This window comes from Lipotes vexillifer, unplaced genomic scaffold (assembly GCF_000442215.2).
Source record: "Lipotes vexillifer unplaced genomic scaffold, Lipotes_vexillifer_v1.1 scaffold180, whole genome shotgun sequence".
Classification (NCBI taxonomy): Eukaryota; Metazoa; Chordata; class Mammalia; order Artiodactyla; family Lipotidae; genus Lipotes; species Lipotes vexillifer.
Window position 1 is genome coordinate 2,680,809 of NW_006796149.1, and position 27,220 is coordinate 2,708,028.

Sequence of the window (27,220 nt, forward strand, 5' to 3'; positions counted from 1 at the left end):
AGAAACCCATAATTCAAAAAGACACACACACACACACACACACACACATCCCACACACTCAGAAACTTTGAAAAGTTTTATAAAAGATGGTTCAGAGCACCAACTCTCTAGAGATAGCTTATTTCTTCACAGGGAGATGAGAATTATATTTAGAAAAAAAAAAGAAAGAAAAGGAAGTAAGGAAGAAAAAAAGAAACTCCTGTTCCTTTCTCCCCACACCCCAGGTTTAGATTTCTGCACTTTTTTTTTTTTTAACCGTGCCACAGTGATGTCAGGGCTGTAGGAGAATTCCTGGCCTGGATCTTAATTCCCTGACCAGATATCGAACCCGTGTCCTCTGCAGTGGAAGCACAGAGTCTTAACCACTGGACCGCCGGGGAAGTCCCAGGTGTCTGCACATATTCAAGATTGCCTTTATTTTTTCCCTTTTAACTACTTCTTATGTGGGAAAGTTACATAGACTATGCCTTCCCTTACAGCTTGTAGGGGCTTATTTAGGAAAGCCATTAGCATGAGTCTAGATAATAGGTAGGAGGACTGACCTTCTGGCTAGCCAGTTGACAGCTTTAAAAAGAGAAAAAGATGTTGTAAAGGGATTGTTCAACAGTCTGTAGGGGCCACAGAGTAACCACACAACTGTTGAGGAGACCACAGTAAACAGCACCATGCTATTAGGCATCTCCCGCAGTGCTGTCTGGATTGTGGCAGAACTCCTGGCCTGTAAGGATCATGCCCTCCAGGGTTCCTGGTCCAATCTTAAGGACAAAGAAGGAGCCCAAGGCCAATCACAATCCAACAGACCCTCCTGCCCCTCAGGCTCAGCTGGGAGGTGTCTGGTTAGAGCCTGAGCTGTTCCTAGCCACAGTGGAATAAATTGTTATAAACATGCCTACTGAAACAAGGACTAGCTGAAATAAGTACCAAACATTTAATTACCAGCAATTTTGCTTTCTTAGGGGGGTTGCTCTTCAAGAAATATAGATAGAAATTTGTAATACAAATAGAAAAGCATTCTACTGAGCTAAGAATTGCCTCCAAGTAAAATGTATAGCAGGTTCCTAATCCAGTTTTCTCATTGTGGCAAAGATGTTATTTATTTTGTTGAAAAATTTTTTAAATGTTTAAATAAAGTTAGAGATATTGACCCAACATCATTTCTTCTCTTTACCTCCTCATTATGTAATGTGTAACTCATTAGTACCAGACCAAATAAAGGCCGCTAGAAATAATGAGGTTGGGATGAACACACGCAGACACTTCCTATTTAGACACACACACACACATTTATTGTACCTATATACATATATTTTCACATATATATTTTATAATATTTAATAGATATAAAACTACTATGCCATTTATTTCAATAAATATTTACTGTGGACTTATTATGCATCATTTTTTAGGAGTTGGATGAAGATAATCTAATAGAATTAGTCATAGATAATGTTCAAACTGTAAATGCTATTGGTTGCTTTTCTTTTCACCTGCTAATTGAAACTTTCTTAAACTGATAAAGGCAAAAGGAATCAGTATAACCACAGTAAGTAGGGTAAAGGCAGGGACCATTTTCTAAAAAGAGAACAACTGAAAGTAAGTGTATGCTAAATGCTAAAGGCAGTGCACAGGCACTAAGGGCTACAGAACCAGAGAAAGAAGTAGCCCATGCAGACTGGGGCAGTCAGAGAGATGGCAGGGTACAGGCACTTGGGAGAGAGGACTCCAGTGAATGAAAGGAGGAGCAAAGGCCTCCTAAGTGGGACAGGACTGGAGGGGAAATACTGTGAGCAAAGGCTTGGAGGTAGGAATGGAAGTGATGTGGAGGGTGATGAGGGGCGAGAGGCAAGTGCATTTCTGTATGATGAGAAGTTGGAGATTCACTAGTTAGAAAGAGGTTCCTAGTGTTAACATGGCTGGCAAGCAGGCAAGACAGAAGAGAAATCATCCATCCATGAAGGGAGCTGGGGATCCAAACCCAACCCCTCCCCTTGGATTTATCAAGTTCTAACACTAGAGCAGGGAACCTAGCGGGGGAGTCAGGCTAGGGGAGTGAGAGTGGGTGGTGAGTAGGAAAAGGTGAACAGCTCACTCTCTGACTACCATCTCTAACAGGGTGGCCATGTGTTTTTGTGTCAATCATTGTGTCAATCATCACACACCACATTGCTCCTGCTAATGTCTCTTCATCATAATCCTAAGTCACTGAAAAGGTGGTGAGACTTTTGGAAAATATGACCAGGCCCTCTGCCCATGCTCTTGATTGTGACTCAGTATGAAACCACTATGGTGTTCTGCCTTGACATCTGGGGAAAACCAAGAGGGCCCAAAGGGCCTAACTACAAGCTGCTCTTCCTGCTCTGCTCCCTCAGATAAGGTCCCCAAGCCAAACAACCTTCTTTACCACAGGGACTGCTCTGGCTTATCCCTGAGTAGAGGATTTTAATTCCTTGCCAATTAGTCAAACTAGTCAATCACATACTCCCCTGGAAACCAAGGGTCACCTCACCCTCTTGATACTACAAAGTCTGCCTACTACAGCCCCTGGTGGCTCCCTCTGTCCCCAAGTGCAACCTCCATGTGGTCCTGTGTGGCATGCTATGTCCTCCTCCCCTAAGGTGTGTGTGACTGACAAACTGCTATCAATCTCATCTGTCCAGTGTCATGTGTTTGACCATCCTCGACCCTCCCTCACCAATAGAGTGAATAGGACATAATTAAAACAACCACCAAAGAGGGTGCCATTTTCTGGGATCCTTAAGTACAAAGCAGGTGCACTGGTGGTTTCTAATAGGATTATCCTGAGAAATCATATCGAAGGGTATATGAACTTAGCTTCATGAATACCTAATTATAATTTGCATATACATCTAAACAGACTCTGCCTGGATAAACTCAAGCCATTCTTAAGTTAAAGGTATTACTGTTATGTGTTACAGAAATATGACATAGTCCATGTTACACAAAATTAAATGTTACATTACATACAGACTCCACTATAATAAAATAGTGGGGAATTAACAAGGAAACCAGTAGTTAAACCAAAAGGACATCTGCTTAGAGTCCTAGATCTTATTTTATCCAAGCCTACTTGAATGTTCCCATTTTCTAACAGGAACCACAACCTGTAATTCGGATTTCCCACTGACATGGGGGAAAAAGATAGTAGGCTTCTTGGGAGCCCATAAGTAGCTAGAGAGGGGAAGGTTAAACTATTGCTCATGAATAAATCAGTCCATTTCCTTATTTAAAACCATATGTGGGAACTTCCCTGGTGGCACAGTGGTTAAGAATCTGCCTGCCAGTGCAGGGGACAAGGGTTTGAGCCCTGGTCCGGGAAGATCCCACATGCCGCAGAGCAACTAAGCCCAGGCATCACAACTACCAAGCCTGCACTCTACAGCCCGTGAGCCACAACTACTGAGCCCAAGCATCACAACTACTGAAGCCCACGTGCTCTAGGGCCCATGCTCCACAACAAGAGAAGCCACCGCAATGAGAAGCCTGTGCACTGCAACGAAGAGTAGCCCCCACTTGCCACAACTAGAGAAAGCCTGCGCACAGCAACGAAGACCCAACGCAGCTAAAAAATAAATTAATAAATTTAAAATAAATAAATAAATAAAACCATACATGAACAATTCTATTTACCATTTCTCTTCCTCAGACACTATCCACAAAATAACTGTCTTAAAGGTCTACTCTATACCGCTATGAATCATCAACAACCGCAAAGACCCATATGGAACCCATTTCTTTCTCAGAGTACACTGGGAATACAGGTCCATTTTTCCAAGACTGAGAGGCTGCAGACAGCATCAGGAAAGGACATGCGTTTTGTCCTCCACTCTTAGCATCAGTGTATCTTTCCACTAGTTACACTGTTGACCAGCTCCTTGCTTATCTTCAGCTCCCTTGATTGGAAAAAAAAAATCACAACATTTCTATCAAACTTGTTACCCAATCTTCTAAAGCCAGAGTCAGTAAAAATAAACATGCATTCAAGAAGGGAAGTAAAAATAAACATGCATTCAAGAAGTGAGATAAACAGATTCACTTCTAACAGGGTCACAAACATTTCAATCATAGTTTCATACTTTTCTAGAAGTAGATGCTAGAAATGCTCTGCTTTGGAGCAAAACTGCCTGTTTGAATCTTAGCTCAGCCACTTACTAGCTAAATGAAACTGACTCTTAACCTCACTATGCCTTCATTTCCTCATCCATAAAATGGGGATAATCATAATGCCTACCTGACAGGGCTTTATGAGGATTAAATGAATTAATACAAATAATGCTCTAACAATGCCTGAGACATAGAAAGCTCACTTGCCGTGTGTACTCTCTTTCTCCTCATATGTATATTTAGGGGGTCATCTCTAATATTAAAAAAAATAAATTAGTATTCTAGACACTTAAAAGTCTAGACTTGTAGCAAAAAGGACAGCAGAGAGAAGCTTCTGCATTATCAGTCATGTGAAACAGCTCATCACCAGCGCACACTTCTGAGTAAAGAACTCCTCCAGCGTATAAGTCTGAGTAAAGAACTCCTGCAGTGAGATCATGTGAGCTGTGGTTTTGCAGGTCACTCCTGGGCTTCCATGTTTAATTTCACTGCTTCTTTGTGGTAGCTTACTACCTGTACAGTTAAGATCCAAAGCTCAGAATAATAATGGTTTCATGCCTATCACAATACAGTCTCCTGTTTATAAAAGAATTTCCATCACCAACATAAATGACTTAAAGGTACCCTGCTAGGTCTCAAGATACGTTTTAAACTATCTTTCTAAAAGCTAGCTTTGGACTTCCCAGGTGGTCCAGTGGTTAAGACTCTGCGCTTCCACTGCTGGAGGCATGGGTTCAATCCCTGGTCGGGAAACTAAGATCCCGCGTGCCACGCAGCCAAATAAATAAATAAATAGCTTCATCCCTCTTTGGTACATAATGATCACAATGATGACAACCTCAAAGACCAAACAGGCTGAAATGGCCTATGAATGACATAAGAAGCAAGTGTCACTTATGGAACGAAGTTGCTGATTTCTTTGCTAATATGAACTTCACTTCACAATGTAAAGCCAAGTACCTGTACAGACTTTCATATGGGACTAAATAGCAGAAAGAGTCTAGTAGACAGCCCTTCAAAACACTGATCCTCTGCTCTGAGCCATTAGCTAAAAGCACAAAAAAAGAAGAGAGGAGGGAAGTAAGGAGAAATTAAGATACCAGGAAAGAGGGGAAGAGGAGAAAAATAAGGAGCAGGCTAGAAAGACAGTGTCATCCGCTCTTCCATCTGTGATGTGTTACCCTGGCCATTTACTGAGCTCCTGGTGGGTTAGGCTTGGTTTTAGGTACTGAGGTGACAGGCAAGAAGGAAGACACTGTTCCTGCCAAGGGGGAAATAGGACTGACAGCCTCTGCCTTTCTCACATACCTCCAAGATAACAATAGCCTCCTAGGGACAGAGATGAACTACCCCTAAACTTTCCATTTATCCTAAAACTTTCCATATTAAAAAGCAAACAAACAAAACCCTTTTCTCTCAACTGGAATGTAGGGGGACAATGAGAGGGAAAGGAGGCAGCATTTTACTTCTCACTTTATGTACATTTGACTTTTTTTTTTTTAAAGGATTCTATATAACTTTTTTTTTTTTTTTTTTAACGGTACACGGGCCTCTCACTATTGCGGCCTCTCCCGTTGCGGAGCACAGGCTCCGGACGCGCAGGCTCAACGGCCATGGCTCATGGCCCAGCCGCTCCGCGGCATGTGGGATCTTCCCGGACTGGGGCACTAACCCGTATCCCCTGCATCAGCAGGCGGACTCTCAACCACTGTGCCACCAGGGAATCCCTGTATAACTTTTATAATTAAAAAATAATAATATGTAAAGGATTGAAAGCCCCCATTCTCCCTTCTCCAAGCTTACTTATCTGAATTATTTCAAGCATTCCTCATAAACAGTATTTCTTTTTAATACTTAGGAAGGAAAGGTCAAAGGCAAGAGAAAGGATGGACTGGAGACAGTCATACTCATCTAGACCTCCACCAAAATGCAAAAAAGAAATCAGAACACGCTGACATGTGGATTATGGCAATGATTTTTAGTGTGTTTCCTGTAGACAGCTTATAAATGAACACACTTCTAACTTTCTATAGTGTCTAGTGTTTCCCTATCAGGGAAAAAGATAAGTTCCCTGTAAGGCAAACCCAGGGAAGAAAGAATGCTTTTACCTTAGCATCAGGTAAGTATAGTGAAATGGAGGCTTCTATAAACTCTAACACCTCTGTTCATACTCAGAGTTTACTCATGGATCCACCCCACAGAACATTAGCGGAAAGGCCAGCAGAAATATTTACTGGGGCCAAAATTTCAATGAGTAGGCAGAGAAGACATTAATTTGTTGAGTACAGAAGAGCCTACAAAAATACTTTGTTTCTTAACAGTGAAAGGGCTCAATATGAATTAAAGTGGCTTAGAATTCCTACCATCGAGGGTCAATCTAATGAAGCCACATTCCAGAAAATGGCTAAGATCTCATTTTAGCCTACAGTATGAAAGCATCAACAGTTATTCCAAGTAACTGGGTATAAAAACATACTTAAACTCATTTTACCATCAAAAAAACTCTTGAACCTATTAGAGCTGATGTATTTTCTTATTTTTATAGAATTTAAATTTTGCCCTACAAAAAGATTTCATGCATTTTTATTAAGATGAAAACCCATTTCTTTGATAGTCATAGAAAATTTTAACCCTCTAGATCTTTATTTTACATTTTTCGCTAAAACCTTCATACCAGTTTTCATTTTAAGAGTTCTTTTTATACTCCCTCAAATATGGTTCCCAGCACACAGACAACGTGCAGTAAGTACCTGTTAACTAGAAACAGTACGTAATACATTGAGGAAAGATGTAATCTATTAAATAGCTTTCACAGGTTATCTGTGCAAATCCATAAGCATATTTTACCTAGCTTCTTAACAGCTAAGACATGGGATTTTACCTGTTACAGAGTGAGAATTCTAAAAGATAAAGGTAAGGAGTTTTCTTAAGTTAATACTTTTCTAAAAGATTTCATAACTTTCTTAGGTAAGACTCTTACATCTTTCCCATCTGGATACCCAACTAGTCCATACTGGGATTCATAACACACTTTATTTGGAGACAGTGGAGCAAAGAGTCTGAAATAATATATTCCAGCAGACAGATGTTCAAATCCTGAGACAATTTTATGAATAATTCACCTTATAAGGGAAAACATGTTTTCTGTAGCTAAACCGTTTGAGCATTTCCCCATATATATCAATATAAAAACTGCATCAAAAAATATACAAATTGGGGCTTCCCTGGTGGCACAGTGGTTGAGAATCTGCCTGCTAATGCAAGGGACACGGGTTCGAGCCCTGGTCTGGGAGGGTCCCACATGCCGCGGAGCAACTAGGCCCATGAGCCACAACTACCGAGCCTGCGCATCTGAAGCCTGTGCTCTGCAACAAGAGAGGCCGCGATAGTGAGAGGCCCACGTACCGCGATGAAGAGTGGCCCCTGCTTGCCACAACTAGAGAAAGCCCTCGCACAGAAACGAAGACCCAACACAGCAAAAATAAATAAATAAAATTTAAAAAAATAAGTTCAACCCAATTAAAAAAATATATATATATATATACAAATCAATTTTCACTGTAAAGTAAAGGAGCTGTTACAGTGGAGGACTACTGGACGGAATGTCGATATTATGACATAGTATGAGTGTGTTTTGTGTTTGGTAATTGCAATCATTGTTGCTTTTGTTGTAGTCATCCATTTACAATCCTTGGTGTCAGTTTATTTATCTCTTGTAAAAATAAAATACAGGGCTTCCCTGGTGGCGCAGTGGTTGAGAGTCCGCCAGCCGATGCAGGGGACAAGGGTTCGTGCCCTGGTCTGGGAGGATCCCACATGCTGCAGAGTGGCTGGGCCCATGAGCCATGGCCGCTGAGCCTGAGCCTCCGGAGCCTGTGCTCCGCAGCGGGAGGGGCCACAGCGGTGAGAGGCCCGCGTACCACAAAAAATAAATAAATAAATAAATAAATGAAATACAGTGTGTGTGTGAAAAAATAAATTAATTAATTAATATTAAAAACAAAGAAAACAACAGCAAAGATCAATAAAAATAAATAAATAAAAACACTTATTTTCTAGCAAATATGGATGCCTTACATTCTGCCTCTGATTTTTTAGGCCAGAAAGACTGTGGGTTTAATTTATTATTTTTTTTTTTAGGATTTTACCCTTTACACAATACACTGACTTTAGCCAGCACTCAAGCTAAAGCTGAAAAATGTGTAACCACTTTCAAGTATTGACTTGCCTTCAGAACCTGCTGCCTTTGGATAATTTTTGTAAGTTTGTGTGTACATTTTTCTTTAAATTATATTTGCTATCTGTGGCATAGCTGGGTCTGGGTCTGGTAGGAACTATTTAACCGGGTAATAAGCAAAAGTCTTTATCCTTTTACTTGTGACCTATCTGAGTTTTAAAATTTTAAGTAAATTTTGTGTGGACAGCTCTTAAAAAAAATAAAAAGCTGCATCAGGCCCTTTACAAGGCTTTTGACTTTGGGATATCTTGGTACATTTATGCTACCTCCAAAGGTACCTACAGACTGCCCAGATATTTTTACTTTCAGTTTTACATGTAAGACACAGGGACAGTTCTTTCATCTAAGAAGAGTTTTATAAAACGTTGATTTTTTTAGTGATAACAATTGTCTGTGTTTTCTGAATAGCATATGAAGATCTTAAGATCTGTACTACTTAAGAAATTGTTAAAAACTGCCTTTGATTGACGTGGGAATTTAGACTCCATGGCTTCTTTCTGCAGGTTTGATAAAAGGACTACTGGAATCAGAGTTGGAATGTTTCCTGTGTCACCAATCCATCACATGGAAGGGTGCTCACTACGTAATTAATAAAGACAGATGCATGTGAGGCCTTTTAACTCCACTTCTCTTCTCCAAGGAAGCTTTGTTTTAGTGAACAGCAGTAATTCTCCAAATCAGTGTAATTGCTTTCCAAAATTAACAGGTGTTTCCTGTGCATTCTGGAAGCCTGGTTTACTCAAAATGCAGCTGGATTCTGACCTCATGCAAGTAAAAGCAATATATAACCTGACAACTATTTACTCAGATGTGACCACCTATGGTCACCTGGCTTGTGCCAGGAATGTGCTGGGGCCAAGGATACAAATGTGCTTATAATCTCTTACACTATTTATTCTTATATTTCATGTACCTCATGTTTCCTCTTTTGGAGGGAGGAGTAAGAGTAAGGTTAATAAAGCCCTGGTAGAAGGATAAGTTAGTGTTGTGTAATCATTGAACAAGGAAAGGTGTGCCTTGTACTGCTTAGTATACAGTCAATACAGTAAATGTTAGCTATTACTTTTATAATGCTACAAACAGGATATGCCAGGCAATATGCTATGGAAGGGAGTGGCAACACAAGTATCCACAAATTCACTTGCTCATTCAGTCCTTCAATAAACATTTACTACGGGCTTCCCTGGTGGCGCAGTGGTTGAGAGTCTGCCTGCTAATGCAGGGGACAACGGGTTCGAGCCCTGGTCTGGGAGGATCCCACATGCTGCGGAGCAACTGGGCCCATGAGCCACAACTACTGAGCCTGCGTGTCTGAAGCCTGTGCTCTGCAACAAGAGAGGCCACGATAGTGAGAGGCCCGCGCACTGCGATGAAGAGTGGCCCCCGCTCGCCACAACTAGAGAAAGCCCTCGCACAGAAACGAGGACCCAACACAGCCAAAAATAAATAAATTAATTAATAAACTCCTACCCCCAACATCTTAAAAATAAATAAATAAATAAATAAATAAATAAACATTTACTATGTGCCTACTGTATACCAAGCACTGTTCTAGGCACTGGGGATAAAGCAATGTAACAAAGTTAAGTGCCTCTCACATGGAGAAAAGGGAACCCTCCTACACTGTTGGTGGGAATGTAAATTGGTACAGCCACTATGGAGAATAGTATGGAGGTTCCTTAAAAAACTAAAAATAGGGCTTCCCTGGTGGCGCAGTGGTTGAGAGTCTGCCTGCCAATGCAGGGGTCACGGGTTCATGTCTTGGTCTGGGAAGATCCCACTTGCCGCGGAGGGGCTGGGCCCGTGAGCCATGGCCGCTGAGCCTGCGCGTCCAGAGCCTGTGCTCCGCAACGGGAGAGGCCACAACAGTGAGAGGCCCGCGTACCGCAAAAACAAAAAAAAACAAAAAAAAAACTAAAAATAGAGTCACCATATGATGCAGAAATCCTACTCCTGGGGATATATCCAGAGAAAACCATAATTTGAAAAGACACATGCACCCCAATGGTCACAGCAGCACTATTTACAATAGCCAAGACATGAAAGCCAACTAAGTGCCCATCAACAGACAAGCGGATAAATAAGATGTGGTGTGTGTATATATATATATTTATACACACACACACACACACACACACACACACACACACACACACACTGGAATATTACTCAGCTGTAAAAAAGAATGAAATAATGCCACTTGCAGAAACACGGACGGACCTAGAGATTATCATACTAAGTGAAGTAAGTTAGACAAAGACAAATGTCATATGATATCACTTATATGTGGAATCTAAAAAAATATACAAATGAACTTATTTCCAAAACAGAAATAGATTCACAGACATAGAAAACAAACTTATGGCTACCACTGGGGAAATGGGACTGGGGGGTGGGGAGGGCTAAATTATGAATTTGGGATTAACAGATACACCCTACTATATATAAAAGAGATAACAAGAATTTACTGTATAGCACAGGGAACTATATTCAATATCTTGTAATAACCTATAATGGAAAAGAATCTGAAAATATATATATATTTAAATGAATCACTTTGCTGTATTCCCAAAACAAATAAAACATTGTAAATCAACTATACTTCAATAAAAAAAAATTAAGCACCTTTCATTCATGTAGGCCATACTCTAGTAGGTGAGACAGATGAGCAAATAAATAAATAGATATTACTGACAGGAATAGGAAGTACTGGAAAGAAAAATAGAACTGACTAGGTGGATAAGTAGCTAGGTGGAACCAGAGGTATTTTGTTACCTTTCCTACTTTGGAAGAGGAGACCTCCTTGAAAGGTAGCTTTTGAATAAGGTCTACAGGGTTGAGAGATAATCTGTCTGGGGGAAAGGGTATGTCAGGTAGTAGAACAAAACTATGAAAAGGAATAGGGTGTTTAGGAATGTTGGTCAATCTTATATAAATGGGTAAGATCATGAGATTAGAAAGGCCAGACCACAAAAAGTCTTATATACTAAGCTAGGGAGTTTGAATTTTATCATCCAGGGAATAGGCCACCAAATGATGCTTAATTACAAAATAATTCTTTAAAACACAAAACCAGAATTCTCATTAGAAAATGGGCAGAAGAAACAGATTTCATCTTAGAAGAAATACAAATAGAAAATATGCACATGAAAAGATATTTAACATCATTAGCCATTAAGGAAATGCAAATTGCACCATAATGGGATGTCACTACACACCTATCAGAATGGCTACAATAAAAAAGTGACAAACACCAAGTGCTGGTGAGGATACAGAGATACTGGATCACTCACACATTGCTGGTGGGAAAATAAAACGACATAGCTACTCTGGAAAACAACTTGGCAGCTTCTTAAAAACGAAACATACAGTTACCGTATAACCTACAATTGTACTTCTGGGCATTGATCCCAGAGAAATGAAAATATATGTTCTCACAAAAACGTTTACATGAATGTCCATTATAGCTTTATTTGTAAGAGCCAAACAGTGGAAATGGCCCTTTAACTGGATGTCCTTTAACTGGAATATTACTCAACAATAGAAAGGAAAGAGCTATTGATGCAATGCAACACCATGGATGAATCTCCAAGGAATTATGCTAAATGAAAAAAGCCAATCCCAAAGGTTTACATACTGTATGATTCTATTATATATAACATTCTTGAAATGAGTATTGATTGCCAAGGATTGGGGAGTGAGGTAGGTGGGAGGTGGGTGTGGTTATAAAAGGGCTACAAGAAGGAGTTTTGTGGTGATAGGATTGTATGGTATCTTGACTGTGATTGTGTATATACAAACCTACCCACCTGATAAAATTATATAGAACTAAATACATATACACACACTGAGTACAAGTAAAACTGAGCACATTTAAGTAAGGTCAGTGGATTGTATCTATGTTAATATCCTGGTTGTGCTATTTTACTATATAGTTGGGCAAAATGTTCCCAGTAAGGGAATCTTGCTAAAGTATAGCTAGTTTTTCTCTGTACCATTTCTTACAACTGCATGTGAATCTACAGTTATATCAATAACAATTTCAATTAAAAAACAGTAAACCAGATTGTAAATTCCTTGTGGATAGGAAATTAATGTCCTTAATTTCTCTGACTTCTAGTCTGATTCCACCTCACTCCTGCAATTTTCAAATGCTGAGACCAGCCTGAGAGAAGGGAACAATAAGAGGTAACAGTAACTATTTGGTTTCTGGTTTATCCAAAGGAAAATTAAGATTATCAATTTCTATAAAAGTAAAAACCTATATTTTACTAAAAGTCTCCATATAAATTCTATAAAATGAAATCTAAAAACCCAACTCTCTCTGAAGTCACTGATTAGCCACTCGGGAATAAAATCACTTGAAAATATCCCTCTAGCAGTTAAAATGTCACTATGTCTACAAGAGAACCCGACGCCTTTGAAAGCAACTGTCATTAGGTAGGAGTCTCTGGGCATCAGAGTCATGGAAAAGTGGCAGACTGAGGCCATGGGATTTCAGCTGGCTCCTAGAACAAAAGCCTTCAAAGCAGTACCACTCCACTGTCCCTTTTCCATCTTCTGTTTTAGCATAAAACATGGGGAAGAGGAGAGGCGGCAAACGTGTGATGTAGAGCAGTGAAACATATATGTATCTACGTTTGTAGACTAAAAACTTGATTTACATGCCTTTGACAATGAAACATCCTGATGATGAAGCCAATTGTGTAGCTATTTCTGGGTAGATTTTTAATTTGGATTAAATTGAGAGAAAAAAACTTAAAATTCATTAAACATTAGAATTATAGGATATTGAACATGAAATACTGTTTGAGTACTTTCATATACACGTATCTACCTTTAACAGCCAAGTAGAGGTTTTACCAGGCTTGCTTCAGAGAAGTCTGTTATAAAATAAGCCCTGTAATTATTTTATGTCAACACAGTATTAAAATCTCCAGCAGGATGTGCACAGAAGGAATTTAAATGTTTCCTGTAATATGATTTATACCATTATTTGCTTAAAATGAAGACTAGCCAGGCTTAGCTGAGCCTAGACAGGATGAACATAGATGCTGAATTAAAAAGTCACAAAGAGGCATCTCAATCAGTTTCCCCCTGGAGGTAGATTCTGCCAGCCCGCAGGTGGAGAGGGTCAGTGATTGTGACCCGTGTCAGCGGTCCCAGCAATGATGTTAGAAATGCTTTATCTAAGAATTTCTTTCAACCTACAGCCCAACTGAATATGCTCTCTTGCCCAGTTTCCAGGTCTTATACTTTGATAACTCAAAAGGCTCCAGAAATCCTACCTCCTCTAATCTTCAACTAGGGAGAGTGTATCACCTGCCTCTTTGGGGAAAAAACCCTACCATTCACTTAAATCTAATTTTTCATTAAGATAATAAGGATATTATGCTATCATAAAAGGTATTTCAGCCCTACAAAATTATTTACTTTGGGGAATCCATAAATAGTAATTAATATTAAACTACAGTGCTTTAGAGCTCAGAAAGTACTTGACAGAAAATGAAATGAGGAACTGGGATAACAGATAAAAAAGCAAGTATTATGTAAATCAGTGGGGAAATATGAGACATGCATAATTCTTTTCTGTGTCATTGATGTCCACATGCAACTGGTAAATGACAGAAACCATTTTAACTTTTGAATAGTAACCACTACTAACTTGACCAAATGCAAACATGGCATGATTACTTCCATTTTCAGCGACTTAAGTATCTATTTCCTAATGATAAAACCTTTCCAATTCACAAGCTCTTTTTGCATGAAAAGAGCCTCTGAAACTGCTCATTAAATTCTATACATATCACTGCAGGTGTCCCCATGTCTTCCCTCTAGACAGTGAACAAATTGGGGACAGTAATATTTTTTCAATCATGGTCCCCTGGGTAGACAGAACTCTATAATATGAACATGTTCTGATTTAAAATCATTATGTCTCAGGATCAGAAAACTTGGTTCCATACTGAGTTTACCGAAATATCAGCTGTGTGCCCCTGGGCAAGTTACTAAACCTCATTAAAGTCTTAGTTTCCTCATCTGTAATAGAAGATAATATCTATCTTATAGGATAATAGGGACTAAATAATTCTTGTGAGAGATCCTAGCATGTCAGAAATACGGAGTAAATAGTAGCTGTTACTATTAAACATGGAATCCATGCTATCTGATGTTAACAGCATTTCTTATCCTTGATATTGTCTGATAAATAAAGTTTCGGTGAAGTGGGGAAAAAACTGGATTGATGGTGAGAATCAGAAAGTTGAAGGGAAGAAATACTCATATACTAACATATATTAGCAGCATCAGATATTTGTTGGCTGAAAGTTTCCGCTTAGTTTGAACACTCAACCTCCCTGAAATCACTGTTTAAAAAATAGGAGTCATATAATCCTGTGCTCATATGCAGCTGTGCAGCAGCCCTCCTTCCTGATAGGGGGAACAATATCTGTCATAGTAGGAGAAAAAAAGGCAATGGTACAAGCAATCCTGAAACTTTTTGCAACTAAGATCACTTGAGTTTTCTAAATCTTGCGGTCTCTGTAATGCTTCCACAGCAGCGTTAGAAGTGGCAACGTGGTATTTTGAAGCACCAGGTTGGAGCCATGGTTTTGTAATTTCCCATCTCTGTGGTGTGGGGAAAGTCAACAAGTCTCGTTGTGCTTGGTCTTATCAGTGAATGAGGAGGCTGGGTTGAATGATTTGTAATGACTCCTTTAGTTTTAAACTTTAATGATTCTATGACTACATTTGACCTAAAGTCACTAAAAGACATACTTTCCAAAATTTTCAAACTATCCCAAAGGCCCTCATTTAAATGTCTTCACCCCAACTTTTGCTAACAAATAAATCATACCTGGACTAGTGAACGATCTCATTACTTACCCCTCCCTGCCCTCTCCAGAGTCCTTCCCCGCAACCTAACAAGCGTTAGAGAGGAACTGTGCTTTATTCTCCTGTTTCTAATAGTGGAGCTATTGAAAGAAAAATTAAGTAGTGAAAAAACTACTCATTTAAATTGAAATCTCTGTTTACTTATGACTGTAGATACATCTAAAGACCAACAGAAAGAGGGGAAAAAACAGTTACCAGTTATTCCTTATTTATTCATTATATCTTCTTTCCTGGATTTGAAATTACAGTTGCCATGCAATTCAAATCAGAACTGCCTATCAGATTAAGGGGAAAAAAACAAAACAAAACCACGCTATTCTAAGTTTATTAAAAACCAAGTCTATACTTTAATTCCTAATGTTTCAAGTGATAATAACATATGCCAAAGTATATCAACTGTTATAAATGTTACCAAGAAACTGACTTTAAAAAAATACACGATCTAAGTAAAACAAAGTTTTCAACAGAATCCACAGGAGCTAAAAGAACAAGCAGTTACATTATTTCAAACAGAAAAAGGCTAAATGTGTTTGTTTTCCTTTTATTTTTTATCCAAACATTCAGGGGAAACTGACTTGCTTTGTTCAGTGTTTATTATTTTACCTTTCCTGAAGCAGAAACCAAAACACTTTGATAAACGGGATAGTCTGGTAAACAGACCCTTGAACGTTAGGGCTCAGAACCACTAATCCAGTTGCATTTCCATCTTTGCCCCTTTTTCCTGAAGTCACCACCACTATGCTTCAGTTTCTTTGTATATAAAAGGATAATAACACCTAATACAGCCTTACTCCAATTCACACTTACATGGAACCAGAATGGATCTATAATACATGCAAATAAGAAAGGATGAGAAAACTGAATGAAAACTGCAGAAGACAGCTGTCCTTTCTGGAAATACTGTCACAGTACTTTACTCCACGGATAGTCTATTTTACAGACCCAATTTTTATAGCCCCGGTGATAGGCTGTCTTTGCCCGATGTCAAAACTACTTGCAAATACTCTTTTCCCTCCACAGATCCACAATTACCAGACCCAGACCAAACCACCAAAGTAGTTTTTCCATACCACCCAGAAGAAATTCGGCAGTTCCATTCTTGAACTTAACTTTTAAACTCAGTCTTTAATAAAAAGGTCAGCACTGCTTTGTAGCTTCCCACACCCAAAAGTACCATGACTCGACCTTCTCTTTGTACCTAATATAGTTTCAATAAAGTATTAAAATAAACAGGCTCATATAAACATGTCTATTTTTTAAATAAAGGGCTTTCCCTAAATACCAAATTAATCTATGCAACTCCAGAAAAAGATGATGCATTTAAAAGAAATGTCTGGGAGAACACAGAAAGCTTACCAAAGTATCATACAAGCACAGGCATTACTTATGAATACCTGAAATATGAATATACTTATCCCCTTATGTCTGAACAGGAGCCTGCATCTGGAATTCCCCTGAACCACCTGGAGGACTGGTGAGCCAAAGGTCACTTCTCCACCTCTTCATCCTGTTCCCTCCTCCCTTAATATTTTCCTCATCAACACATTAACCTTTTCCTCTTTGGATATACCAGCATTTAAGAGTCATAAAAACGATTTATTAACTTTATTGTTCTGTTTTAATGCTATTGTCCCAGTCTCACTTCCTGTTACTTTCCATTGCATTTTTCATATACTAACGATGCTCTTGTGGGCTGGCTGGGAACCCAACTCCTACTCTGGTTATTTCTACTGCAAAAATTCATTAGGTTCCAAACATCCGACTAATATGATTAATCCATTCACAGACTGATGGATTGTCTGATTATCTTTATCAGGTCCTTACAGGAATTAAAAATGCTTAGGAAAAGAATGAAGGCCCTCTTTGTCATCTTTCCCACATCTGCCCTTTCCCAAAAAGTTCATGTTGGGAACATTTCTCCAGAAAACAGGTCAGAATCTCATTTTGCAAAGCAATTTCTATCTCACTGATATAATTTTTTTCCAAGATTAAATCAAAGCCTTTATTAAACAAACCTCCTTCAAACCACCTGCATTTAAACCTATACCCCTCTCCCAACTTGCGAGCTGTTAGGGCTATGTGTGTGTCATTGTCACCTGGAGAGTCAGATCCAGTTGGACCACGCAGTGCTGATGCTGAAAAGCCACGCCAAGATACACCACAATGGACAGACCTCCACGGTCCTGTGCCCCAGCTCCACCTCCTTGTTCAGTGTTTTCATTTTTGAAAATCACTGATATAATTTTTAATTGCAATTTTATGAAAACAAAATGAGAACCTTGGCTAAATTTTTAAAATACATATTTGATTTTTACTATTCAAAATTTAATAAAAACCTAGGAATGGAAAACCAATCAATTATCTCAAAAAAAAATGCCACCTTTTTTCCCCCAAATGTGCAAATATAAGCTATCTCAAAACAATGTATTTTTACCAAGGAAGACAGGATGCATGTGTGTTTGTGTGTTTGTGTGTGTGTGTGTGTGTGTGTGTGTGTACACACAATCACAATGTAGGATGTTTGTTTTTCCATCTCTGGCTAAAAATATGCACTCTAAAAGTATAAAGTGACGTTCTATCACTTAAAAACATACATATTTGATAAAATATCACTTAATCTGTTTTGGCAAGAATGAGACCAAAGTAATATAGTTGGACAAAATACTGCACTTTAATTAATTCCTAATACGTATTTAAAAGGAAAAAAGAAAAGCTTTACTGCCAAGAAATAAAATCCGCAGTTTCAAATGTAGGGTAAGTATGTAAACAAATAGATTTGCCAAACCTGTGTGGCTATGGTTCCAACATAAGAAACACAGAGTTAAAGAGCCATACAAATGTTTGATATTTCCTGAGCTGATGCTGAAAATAACTTACAGGAAAGGGCTGCTGTTGAGACACATGAGTCCCAACCCTCACCTTCTAACCGAGCTTAATCTCACTGGTGCTATGACAACCATGGAAATGCTCGTGAGGGTTATTAATTTATACTTTCATCATTATATTAAAACCCAACAATACCACTAGATGGTAAATGCAACCCAAGAGAGATAGCTTCTAGACTGGGTCTGAAGATTTATGACACAAATGCCATAATGGGATTTGAGACTTGAAACACCATTCGGCAGCTCTTTAAGCCCAGTTTTGTGTTTTAAATAGGGAGAAAACAAACAATGAAACTGCTCTTATCCAGGTTAGAAAATGACCTCCTAAATGCCAAATCCAATCATGTCCATTTTATAAGTCTTAGGTCAAGTGTCACCATCTCTGTGAAGTCATGCACCCTGCGTGGGATATAACTCAGACAAAGCTTGGATTACCAAAACATGTGTCCTATAACTGAGCCACCTCACTGGGCAGAAACTCCTAGGGAGTAGCACCCCCTTCCACCTTTGAATGCACAGTGCTTGACACATGGTCAGCCTTGTGCAGTAAATAAACTGAGGACTTGCTACATTACCCAGGAAAACCCAATTACCACACATTTTCTTCGAAGTGCTTGTAATAAGAACAAACTAAAACAGAGGAAAAACCTGGAATGTTTCTAGGGAAAATTTTTCTTGGTTATAGAATCAAGAAATCGGCTACACTTTTAAGAGGAAAATTCCAGTGTTTGGGCACGAATAGTTTGCGATTTGTCCCTAACTCGTTAATATCAGAGGCCCAAACTTGAGGAACTTGCTTATGGAAATCACACTTCTTCAATAATAGTAGTAAATGAGCACTCATCACCTGCATGCCAGTGAGAGAAAAAGGCCCACTGTCTGATAGTTGTTTTAGATTTATTATGTTTGAAACATATCAAGGAAGAGGGTAACTATACCCCAAACGCACTGGAATACTCCAAAGTGCCTCACAATCTTCCTTCAGACAAAATTGCTTCTGAGAACCCAGAGCAATGGCCCAATAATGACTTACCTGGGAATACCTAAAGCTATGTTTCTTTGGCTTCACCCTCCTTCCCCTTGAGATTTGGCCATTCAGCCTTCCTAGTGCCACTCCTTACCATCCAGGCCCCCTCCTTCAGTTTCTTCCACTCAGGAGAAAGGAGACTGGGGAGGGTGAAAGGGGAGGGATAGGAATAATAAAGAAGAAAAGAAGAAAAGCAAATCCACTGCATCCTAATTCCCAACCACCCAGCCCTTCCCTTCTCCTTATCACTCGCAGTGCCTTCAGTGCCTTACAGTCTTTCTCACCGCAAGCCCAGCCCCCAGTTTCCTCATTTTTCCTTAGTCACCTCACCCTTTCCACAAACCCTGTGGCCTCAGAAGCAGCAGATTTGCTCCACTGACATCCCGGTGCTCAACTCCACCCTGGCCAACTCTCCTGCATCAGCACAAAGCACACAGAGGAAGAATTTTCCTGGGAAGAGGGAAGGGGAAGCCAGTACCGTAATGGTTAATATAATTGGGGGACTAAACTGAGAACTTTACCACCATTTCCACAACTGTTTCCTTGGAAAACTCATTCTGAGTTCCAAATTATCATGAACTTTTAGAACAGAATCCTTTTTGGAACTGGGGGCTGCCTGCAATTCTTTCCTGATAAGTTATAAACACGCTGTTTATAAATTTGTAAATGTTAAGTAGTTGGATTCATGAAACATCTCTACTCTAAAGAAGGTGACCATATGGGCTACCCCAAGCTTGGCAAATGTCTGTTTACTAATCCAGAGTCTTCTTGGTTATATATGTAGACTCGGTAAAACTAGTGGGTCTCTGTGAATCAGTCCCCTCTGTAAGATCCAAAACCTCTTCCCCGAGGCCTAAGAAACTGTTAAAGACACTCTCTTGATTCACTTCAGCAGAAGAATCTTAAACAGGGTTCATCTGTGTTTTTTCTTACCATTTTAGAAAACTAGGGTGTTGGATTTTGAGTTAATTACTCTAAAACACAGGTCTATATTTTCAACAGCCATATTCCCAAACAGGATTACACGTGGATCCACTCAGCTCACCTGAAACGTATGCCCCACTTCTCATTTACCTTATTCTGGGGTGGCCAGGTGTCCTCCTCATGAAGGCTTGAATTCTGCTTTCTCTTTCTACTTGATGTTGTTTACAAAAGGTACAACCTCCCAGGCAAAACTGTTAGTATGGCCCTATGACTGAAGGCTTTTGATTCAGCTGGCACATTTTAGGAATCTCAAGCCAGTTTAGGCCTCCCTGCTCCAGGCCTAAACAAAAATCTCCATGGAAAGCAAAATTCAAAAGCAGAGCTCACCCACTCCTCACCAGGCTGCCCTACTTGACAGCTTCAACCTGTCCAAAGCCGCCCTCGGTTTCCTGTGGCCTTGAGAAAGAACCCTCCTTATGAATGCCATCCAGCTGCACTGGCTGGCTGTGAACATTAACCCCTTCCATGCTGGTTCCCCCCAACCGAGCAGCAGTGCCCTAAAGGCATAAGAACAAGTTCTAGAAGTTTATTGTGTTAGAGATAATGACAAACCCTTCAGATTAAGCCTGAGGGCCAACAGGAAACTTACACTAAGGGCCAAACCTCCAATTTCAAGGAAAAACTCCATCTTAGCTAAGGATAGTAGTATATCACAAAGAAGCCAAATTTATTCCTTACATACACACACACACACAAAAAATAATACACAAAACTTGTTAAAAGGAGGGCAGTACCAACAAAATTGTTCCATGGTGAGAAAAGCAGGCATGAAAATAGATTTTTTTTTTTTAAGTTGGATACTTAACTCCACTCTCCGTTGAAATGTTTATGCCAAGGGAGAGGCTTTTGCCTAGGTACTAACATTCAGAGAGTAGACAGTTGTAAACAGAACGGAGTCAGATATGAGAAAAGGAAGTAAGACAAGGAAGGTAAAGTCTTTTATGGGTTAAAGGAGGAAGGGCAGAGAGGATTAAGTAAAGAAAAGTGCTAGGAGACCATCTGAAAGTTAAAACAATTTACTTTACTTGATGCGATTTTTGCTTAATAATTTGATTTATTCAATTCACCCAATAATCCTTTTTTTTGAGCCCCTACTATGTGCCACATGTGTTACTATTTCTACAGAAGTCCTATTTTAAGACCTAAGCACTCAAGAGCTTGAAGTTAGTAACCTAAGAATATGAAGACTTCAAAAAGGGTCTGTGTACTTCGCGTTAAACACAAAACACTTTAAGTACAATGCCAAGGCTCCCTTTGTGACTATGGAGAGAGAAGGAAGCTGCTCCCAGTTACCTCCTTTACCTCTCTTTCACTCATTCTCTCATATACTCAACCAACATCTACTGATTCCTACTAAGACCCTTGCTTGGCCTTATGCAGGACAAAAAGATATGACCAGAACTCTTGGAGCTTAAAACCGAATACCAATCAGACAATTCTACCATAAATCAGACTGAGATAAAGGATTCTGCAGCATAATTGGGAAGTCAGAATAGGAAATAAACACTTCCCACTAAGTAAGTGTAAAAGCTTCATGATGCAAAGGGTTGCTGAGCAGGACCATCAAGAATGTGCAAGGTTTCGAAAACAAACAAACAAACAAAAAACCACATGGGAAGGGGTTCCCTGGTGGCGCAGTGGTTGAGAGTCCACCTGTCGATGCAGGGGACATGGGTTTGTGCCCCGGTCTGGGAAGATCGCACATGCCGCGGAGCGGCTGGGCCCGTGAGCCATGGCTGCTGAGACTGCGTGTCCGGAGCCTGTGCTCCGCAACGGGAGAGGCCACAGGTTTCAGTTAAGACAGATGAAGTAGGTACACCAGAGGTAGGAAGTACACATACAAAAGTGAGAAAGGACAGTAATTATATTTTTCCTGCATTTTTCCTATGTCCATCTGAAGTTGTTAATTAGCCTTCAACAAGTAAAATAACTAATCCTCAAAGAGTAGTGAATTTTGCAAATTTAGAGGTTTTACCTGAAAAGGGCAACATAGGTAAACACAGATCTCAAAAACTTCACAGATTTCTTACACCTAGCAAATAAACCTCATTGAATTGGCCAATTTCCTCCCGTAGGTTCTTGCTATGACTTCCAAGTTGGTGCTTTAGAGGAACTGGGATGTTTCTGTTCTAGGATGTTCTGTTCTTGTAGTACCTATACTACTACTACCACTGGTTCAAATTCTTTGAATCAGCTACTAAAATAAGTCAACTACTTAAAGGCTGCATTGCAAACACCCATCCCGACTATATGATAAAAAGAGACTGCACTTTGGAAACAATTTAATATACGCTTAACTAAACCACTCCCTCGGGAAGTGATTTTTTTCCCACATATGAGATCTTAACCTACCTCACAGGGCTGCTGAAGGTTAATTTCAGTGATGCAAGCAAAAGGGTGGTGTCTGTCTGACACCTAAGTGTTACCTGGAATGCTGATGTCTGGGTGCAAGTTGCAGCTGGCCATCTGGAGCTTCATATGGCTCTTCTACCTCATACACATTTGCATCAGTGTTCTCCACGCTGCTGGAATTCTGCCATTCCAGCTCTGGAGTTTTCCCCACAGTCATAATAAATGGCAAGTTCTCATACTCTGGTATTTCCTCATAATGGCGTATATTTTCATACTCCGGCGCACAGCCGCTTATAACAGATTTGCAAGGTGCCTGCGAGGATGACTCCCTGGAGAGCATTTGTTCATCCAAAGACTCAGCTCTTGATCCATTAGCTGCACTGGTCTGGCCCCGCGACTTCTTCCTCTTCTTTTGGGATTCCAGGCTATAGTTATCTGCTGAATATGCCTTAATGGGTTTATTTCTCTTTTCTTCTACCAACAAGCCATGCCAATCACTTTCACTCCCTTTTCTCTCCCCACTCGCAAGGCTGCCTGAGGTTGTGTCTCCGAGTTGGCTACTCTTGGACCAAAATTTCTGGAAGTCACTCTTCATGAAACAGATGGACAGCTTCATGTTGAGCAACTTCTTTAAAGAGTTCTTCTTTTGAGAGTCTTTGCAAGGCTTAGCGCACCTTTCCACATCCACAGCAGATAATGATTTTGCTCTAGGCTTGGTCAGGGCGGTGGGAGGCTCACTGTTTGAGGATATAGTAACAGACTTTAAGGATTCTGGGTTCCCTGAAAAGGGTATAATAGGATGAGGTAATTTCCACACTGGCTTCTCTGAAGCCCGTTTAGGCATATCAAAGGAGGACGACACACCACGGTTTTGGGCACATAAATGCTGAAGGTGATTTCTTTCTAGACCCTTCTCTGAACTTTTTTCTTTGTTTGAGGGATAAGAACTTTTCTCCACAAGCTCCTCTGAGGCAGCCTTTTTAAGCACTCCTGCAGCAGGCAAGCTGTGTCTCTGAGGTTTTTTGGGGACAATTCTTGAGGAACTTTCATCTTTTATCATAGATTCCTTTTGCAGTTGAGGGGCAGACACTCCCGGGATACAGGCAGTAGGCAAATGTTCGGTGCAGGTTAATTTGAGTTGCTTGGGCAGGCTCATAGATAGAGTACTGCATCTTATAAAACTGGTCCTTTTGTCCACAGCAGGTGACATACTAGAACCATCTCCTGTCTTGTCAGAACTCAAATTAGAGTCTGTCTCTAAAGGAGATGCCATATTTTCAAAGGAAGATGTTTCAGGACGCAAAGGTTTTTGTGAATTGATTAAGTTTTGTCTGTCACCGTTGAAGTCCACATTCAATTCACTTTTATTTCCTGGCTTCACTTTGTCCACCTGTTCCTGGTTACACAAAACATTCCGATGAAAAACACTGATTTTATTGTTTTTCAAACTATCTTCAAAAAGACAAGGAGAGCTACTGTCTACATTCTCTGGTTCTTCATTACTTTCGCTAGGAGTATCTATATGTTTCTGGTGTAATAGGCGTGCAGCACGTGTCTTTCTGGGCTTGGGAGTTGGAAATTTAGGGGTGTATGGCACTAAGTGAATTTCCAAGGGACCAAAGTCTTTGACTTCTGATTTCTTAATAGCTCCATCTGAAGATAAAAAAGTACTCCTTTTACCATTTTCTAGAGCTTCTTGTTCAGATGAATGAAGGTAAGTGTTGCTTTTTTCATTGTCACCCTGACTAGCTTCAAAATTTTGAAATTCATCACTAGGAAGTTGTAGGTGGCAATGGTGATGAGCAGAAACTTTTTCGAAGCTGGACAGGGACGGTGAAAAATCTGCAAATTCAACTCTGAATTGTCTGTTGGAATTACAGCCATCATTCATTTCTGGACTGTCTGTGAATCTGTGCTTCTGTGGAAAAATAAAAGGTGACGTTCGTTGCGTTAAAACATCTTTGAGCTTCTCTTCCAGGATGCTTGCCTTTAAAACTACGTCACTCTGGCTCTTGATCTTTTCATCATTAGAATCACATTTACGCTGAGTTTTTATAGCTGAAGAGGACTCACCAATTTTATTATTTTCTAAATTTTCATGCATTTCCAGGGGCCCTAAGACAAGCTGCTTGACACACAAATTCTCTCTATTTCCAAGCTTATGGTTACACTCAGAACGGCAGGAACACATTGGTAAAATATAATCACTGCTCTGATGCCCTCTGTTTTTGCAGCTAGAGTTGTCAATGCTTTCAGGGGATTCCTGTTTATGCTCTTCCAGGTTCATGATGATTTTCCGTGATGGTGACCGCCTGATGTCTTGAACGGGTGAGGCCTTCAGCACTTTTGGTTTTGGAGCTATTGCTGGTTTGGTTTTCTTGGTTGACTGTGGAACACTAGAAACCACGATCTCAGGTTTAGGTGCAACAGGAGGTGGAGCTGGCTTATTATTTGCCACCACAAACTTTGGCTTGGGCGCCACTGGTGGCTTCTTAATCTCTAGAAAGGAAAAAAAAATCTGATAACCAAAAAACCAAAGCATAAGATAAATGATTAAATTTGATGATATTTTTACTTTTGACAATATGCTGAACTTGCATTTTACTAGGTAGTTTATATTATATTATACAGAGTCTATTATTACTCTTGAAAATTCCTTAAATTGCCCTTCAGTTCCAGTACACATAGCTTTGGATATATTGTACATTGCTTAATAAGTCCAATACAGTTTTTCTTCTAACTCTGGAATGGATTACCATATCTTCAGGCAACACTAAATGAAATACAGTAACTGGCTTCTGCTTGAGATCTGTATGTAGGAGAAGGCAGTTCAGTTCATTTGCTGCGTGCTAAGAGTTGAATCTGCCTAAGGTTTATGTAGGATGCAACTCTTTAAGCTTCTCATGTGAATAAGCAGTACATATTCTTCTATCTCAATGACATATAGTAGAATTGTATGAATGCCCTTTATCAATGACCTATCTCACTAGAACCACAAAATAACCTAAAAAGGAATACAGAAATCAGAAATTTTCCAAACTGAAAAGTAATGATACTGTAATATTTGAGGCTCTTGATAAGGTTGGCATTTTTTCTGTGCAGGGGTTGTCAAATCAGAATTTTCACTATAATCCTTCACTGAGCTTTATTTTTAAAAAGTCACATGCCTATGCTCTACCCAAGGTGATTACGCTGTGTACCCTTCATTTATAACCACTATCTTAGTGCATTTAAAAGATGACCATAATTCCTATTGTAACAATTCTTTCTTGGCATTATGTAAAAAGGACTCAATGAGCACCTATTACACTGTGCTAGGTTTGCAAAGATCTGCTACTAACCTACAGGAACCTAAATAAAAGCTTCACACAGCGCTTCCCGGGTGGCGCAGTGGTTGACAGTCCGCCTGCCGATGCAGCGGACACGGGTTCGTGACCCAGTCCGGGAAGATCCCACATGCCGTGGAGTGGTTGTGTCCGTGAGCCATGGCCACTGAGCCTGCGCGTCCGGAGCCTGTGCTCCGCAACGGGAGAGGCCACAACAGTGAGAGGCCCGCATACCGCAAAAAAAAAAAAAAAAAAAAAAAAGCTTCACACAAAAGGCCTATAAAATGAAGTTACACAGATTCTGAACATCCTCATTTTTTAACGTTCTTTTATGTTTTTCTACCTATACTATCACTTATCACCCCATCATATTTCCCAAGACAAGGTAAAACGTATTTTATCTTATACTTCTTATACTTATGTTTGTTCCTCCAACAGGATCTAACGCTTAATGAAAACTTAGTTAGTGAAAAACATAAACATAAACCTTTCAAAATATAATCTGCTGGACATTGTTTTAAGTACTTGAATACACAGAGGCTTCGATTCCTCACTTGGTGAGGAGTTTCTTTTCAACAAAGGAATTTAGTCACAACACTCCAACCCGGGGAAGATATTACAGGGACATGAGTAGGGAGGAAAAAAAAAGAGTAGGGTGCTCTACTTCCTTTTACCAACCGAGGAAGAATTTCTCAAACCCCTAATACTCTGTTCAACCAAGATCACCTGATGACAGATGCCTTCTCATTCAATTACTCAGGATAATGTTATAATAAAAAAGATATGAAGTATTTCCAAAATGACAATAAAAATTCCCAACACCATGCAATTTCGTTGTGTTCAATAAGCATGTTATTATTGTTATCTTAGGTAGAAAAAATTTTAAAACCATTCAAAGCCTAATGATAAAGCTTGGTGTAATGGTCTATTAAACTCCTGACATATAAAGTCAAGTCTTAAGAAAAAGTATGAATGCCCTAGGCCTCTTACCTCCCATCTTACTCAAGATAAGGAAAACAGACAGACCATCACACTGATTTCATTTCTGTAAGCATTCTGAAAACATCCTACCTCTGGGCATTTTGAAAGAATTTAAAAAAAAAAAAGAAATCAGTTCTGTAACATGGAAAGAGTTCTGGTGATTGGCTGCACAGCAGTATGAACGTACTTAACGCTACTGAACTGTACACTTAAAAATAGTACAGATGGGGGCTTCCCTGGTGGCACAGTGGTTGAGAGTCCGCCTGCCGATGCAGGGGACATGGGTTCGTGCCCCGGTCCGGGAAGATCCCACATGCCGCGGAGCGGCTGGTCCCGTGAGCCATGGCCGCTGAGCCTGCACGTCCGGAGCCTGCGCTCCGCAATGGGAGAGGCCACAACAGTGAGAGACCCG

At 39.8% G+C, this 27,220-nt stretch overlaps 1 protein-coding gene across 1 annotated transcript in view; it reads right to left on the reverse strand.

The window, feature by feature from the left end:
- FGD6 (FYVE, RhoGEF and PH domain containing 6) overlaps positions 1-27,220 on the reverse strand; it is a 110,496-nt gene that overhangs the window by 79,138 nt on the left and 4,138 nt on the right. The window contains exon 2 of the mRNA XM_007468213.1: positions 22,576-25,000. Coding sequence (XP_007468275.1) covers positions 22,576-25,000 — 2,425 coding nt within the window. The remainder of the gene's footprint in view (positions 1-22,575; positions 25,001-27,220) is intronic.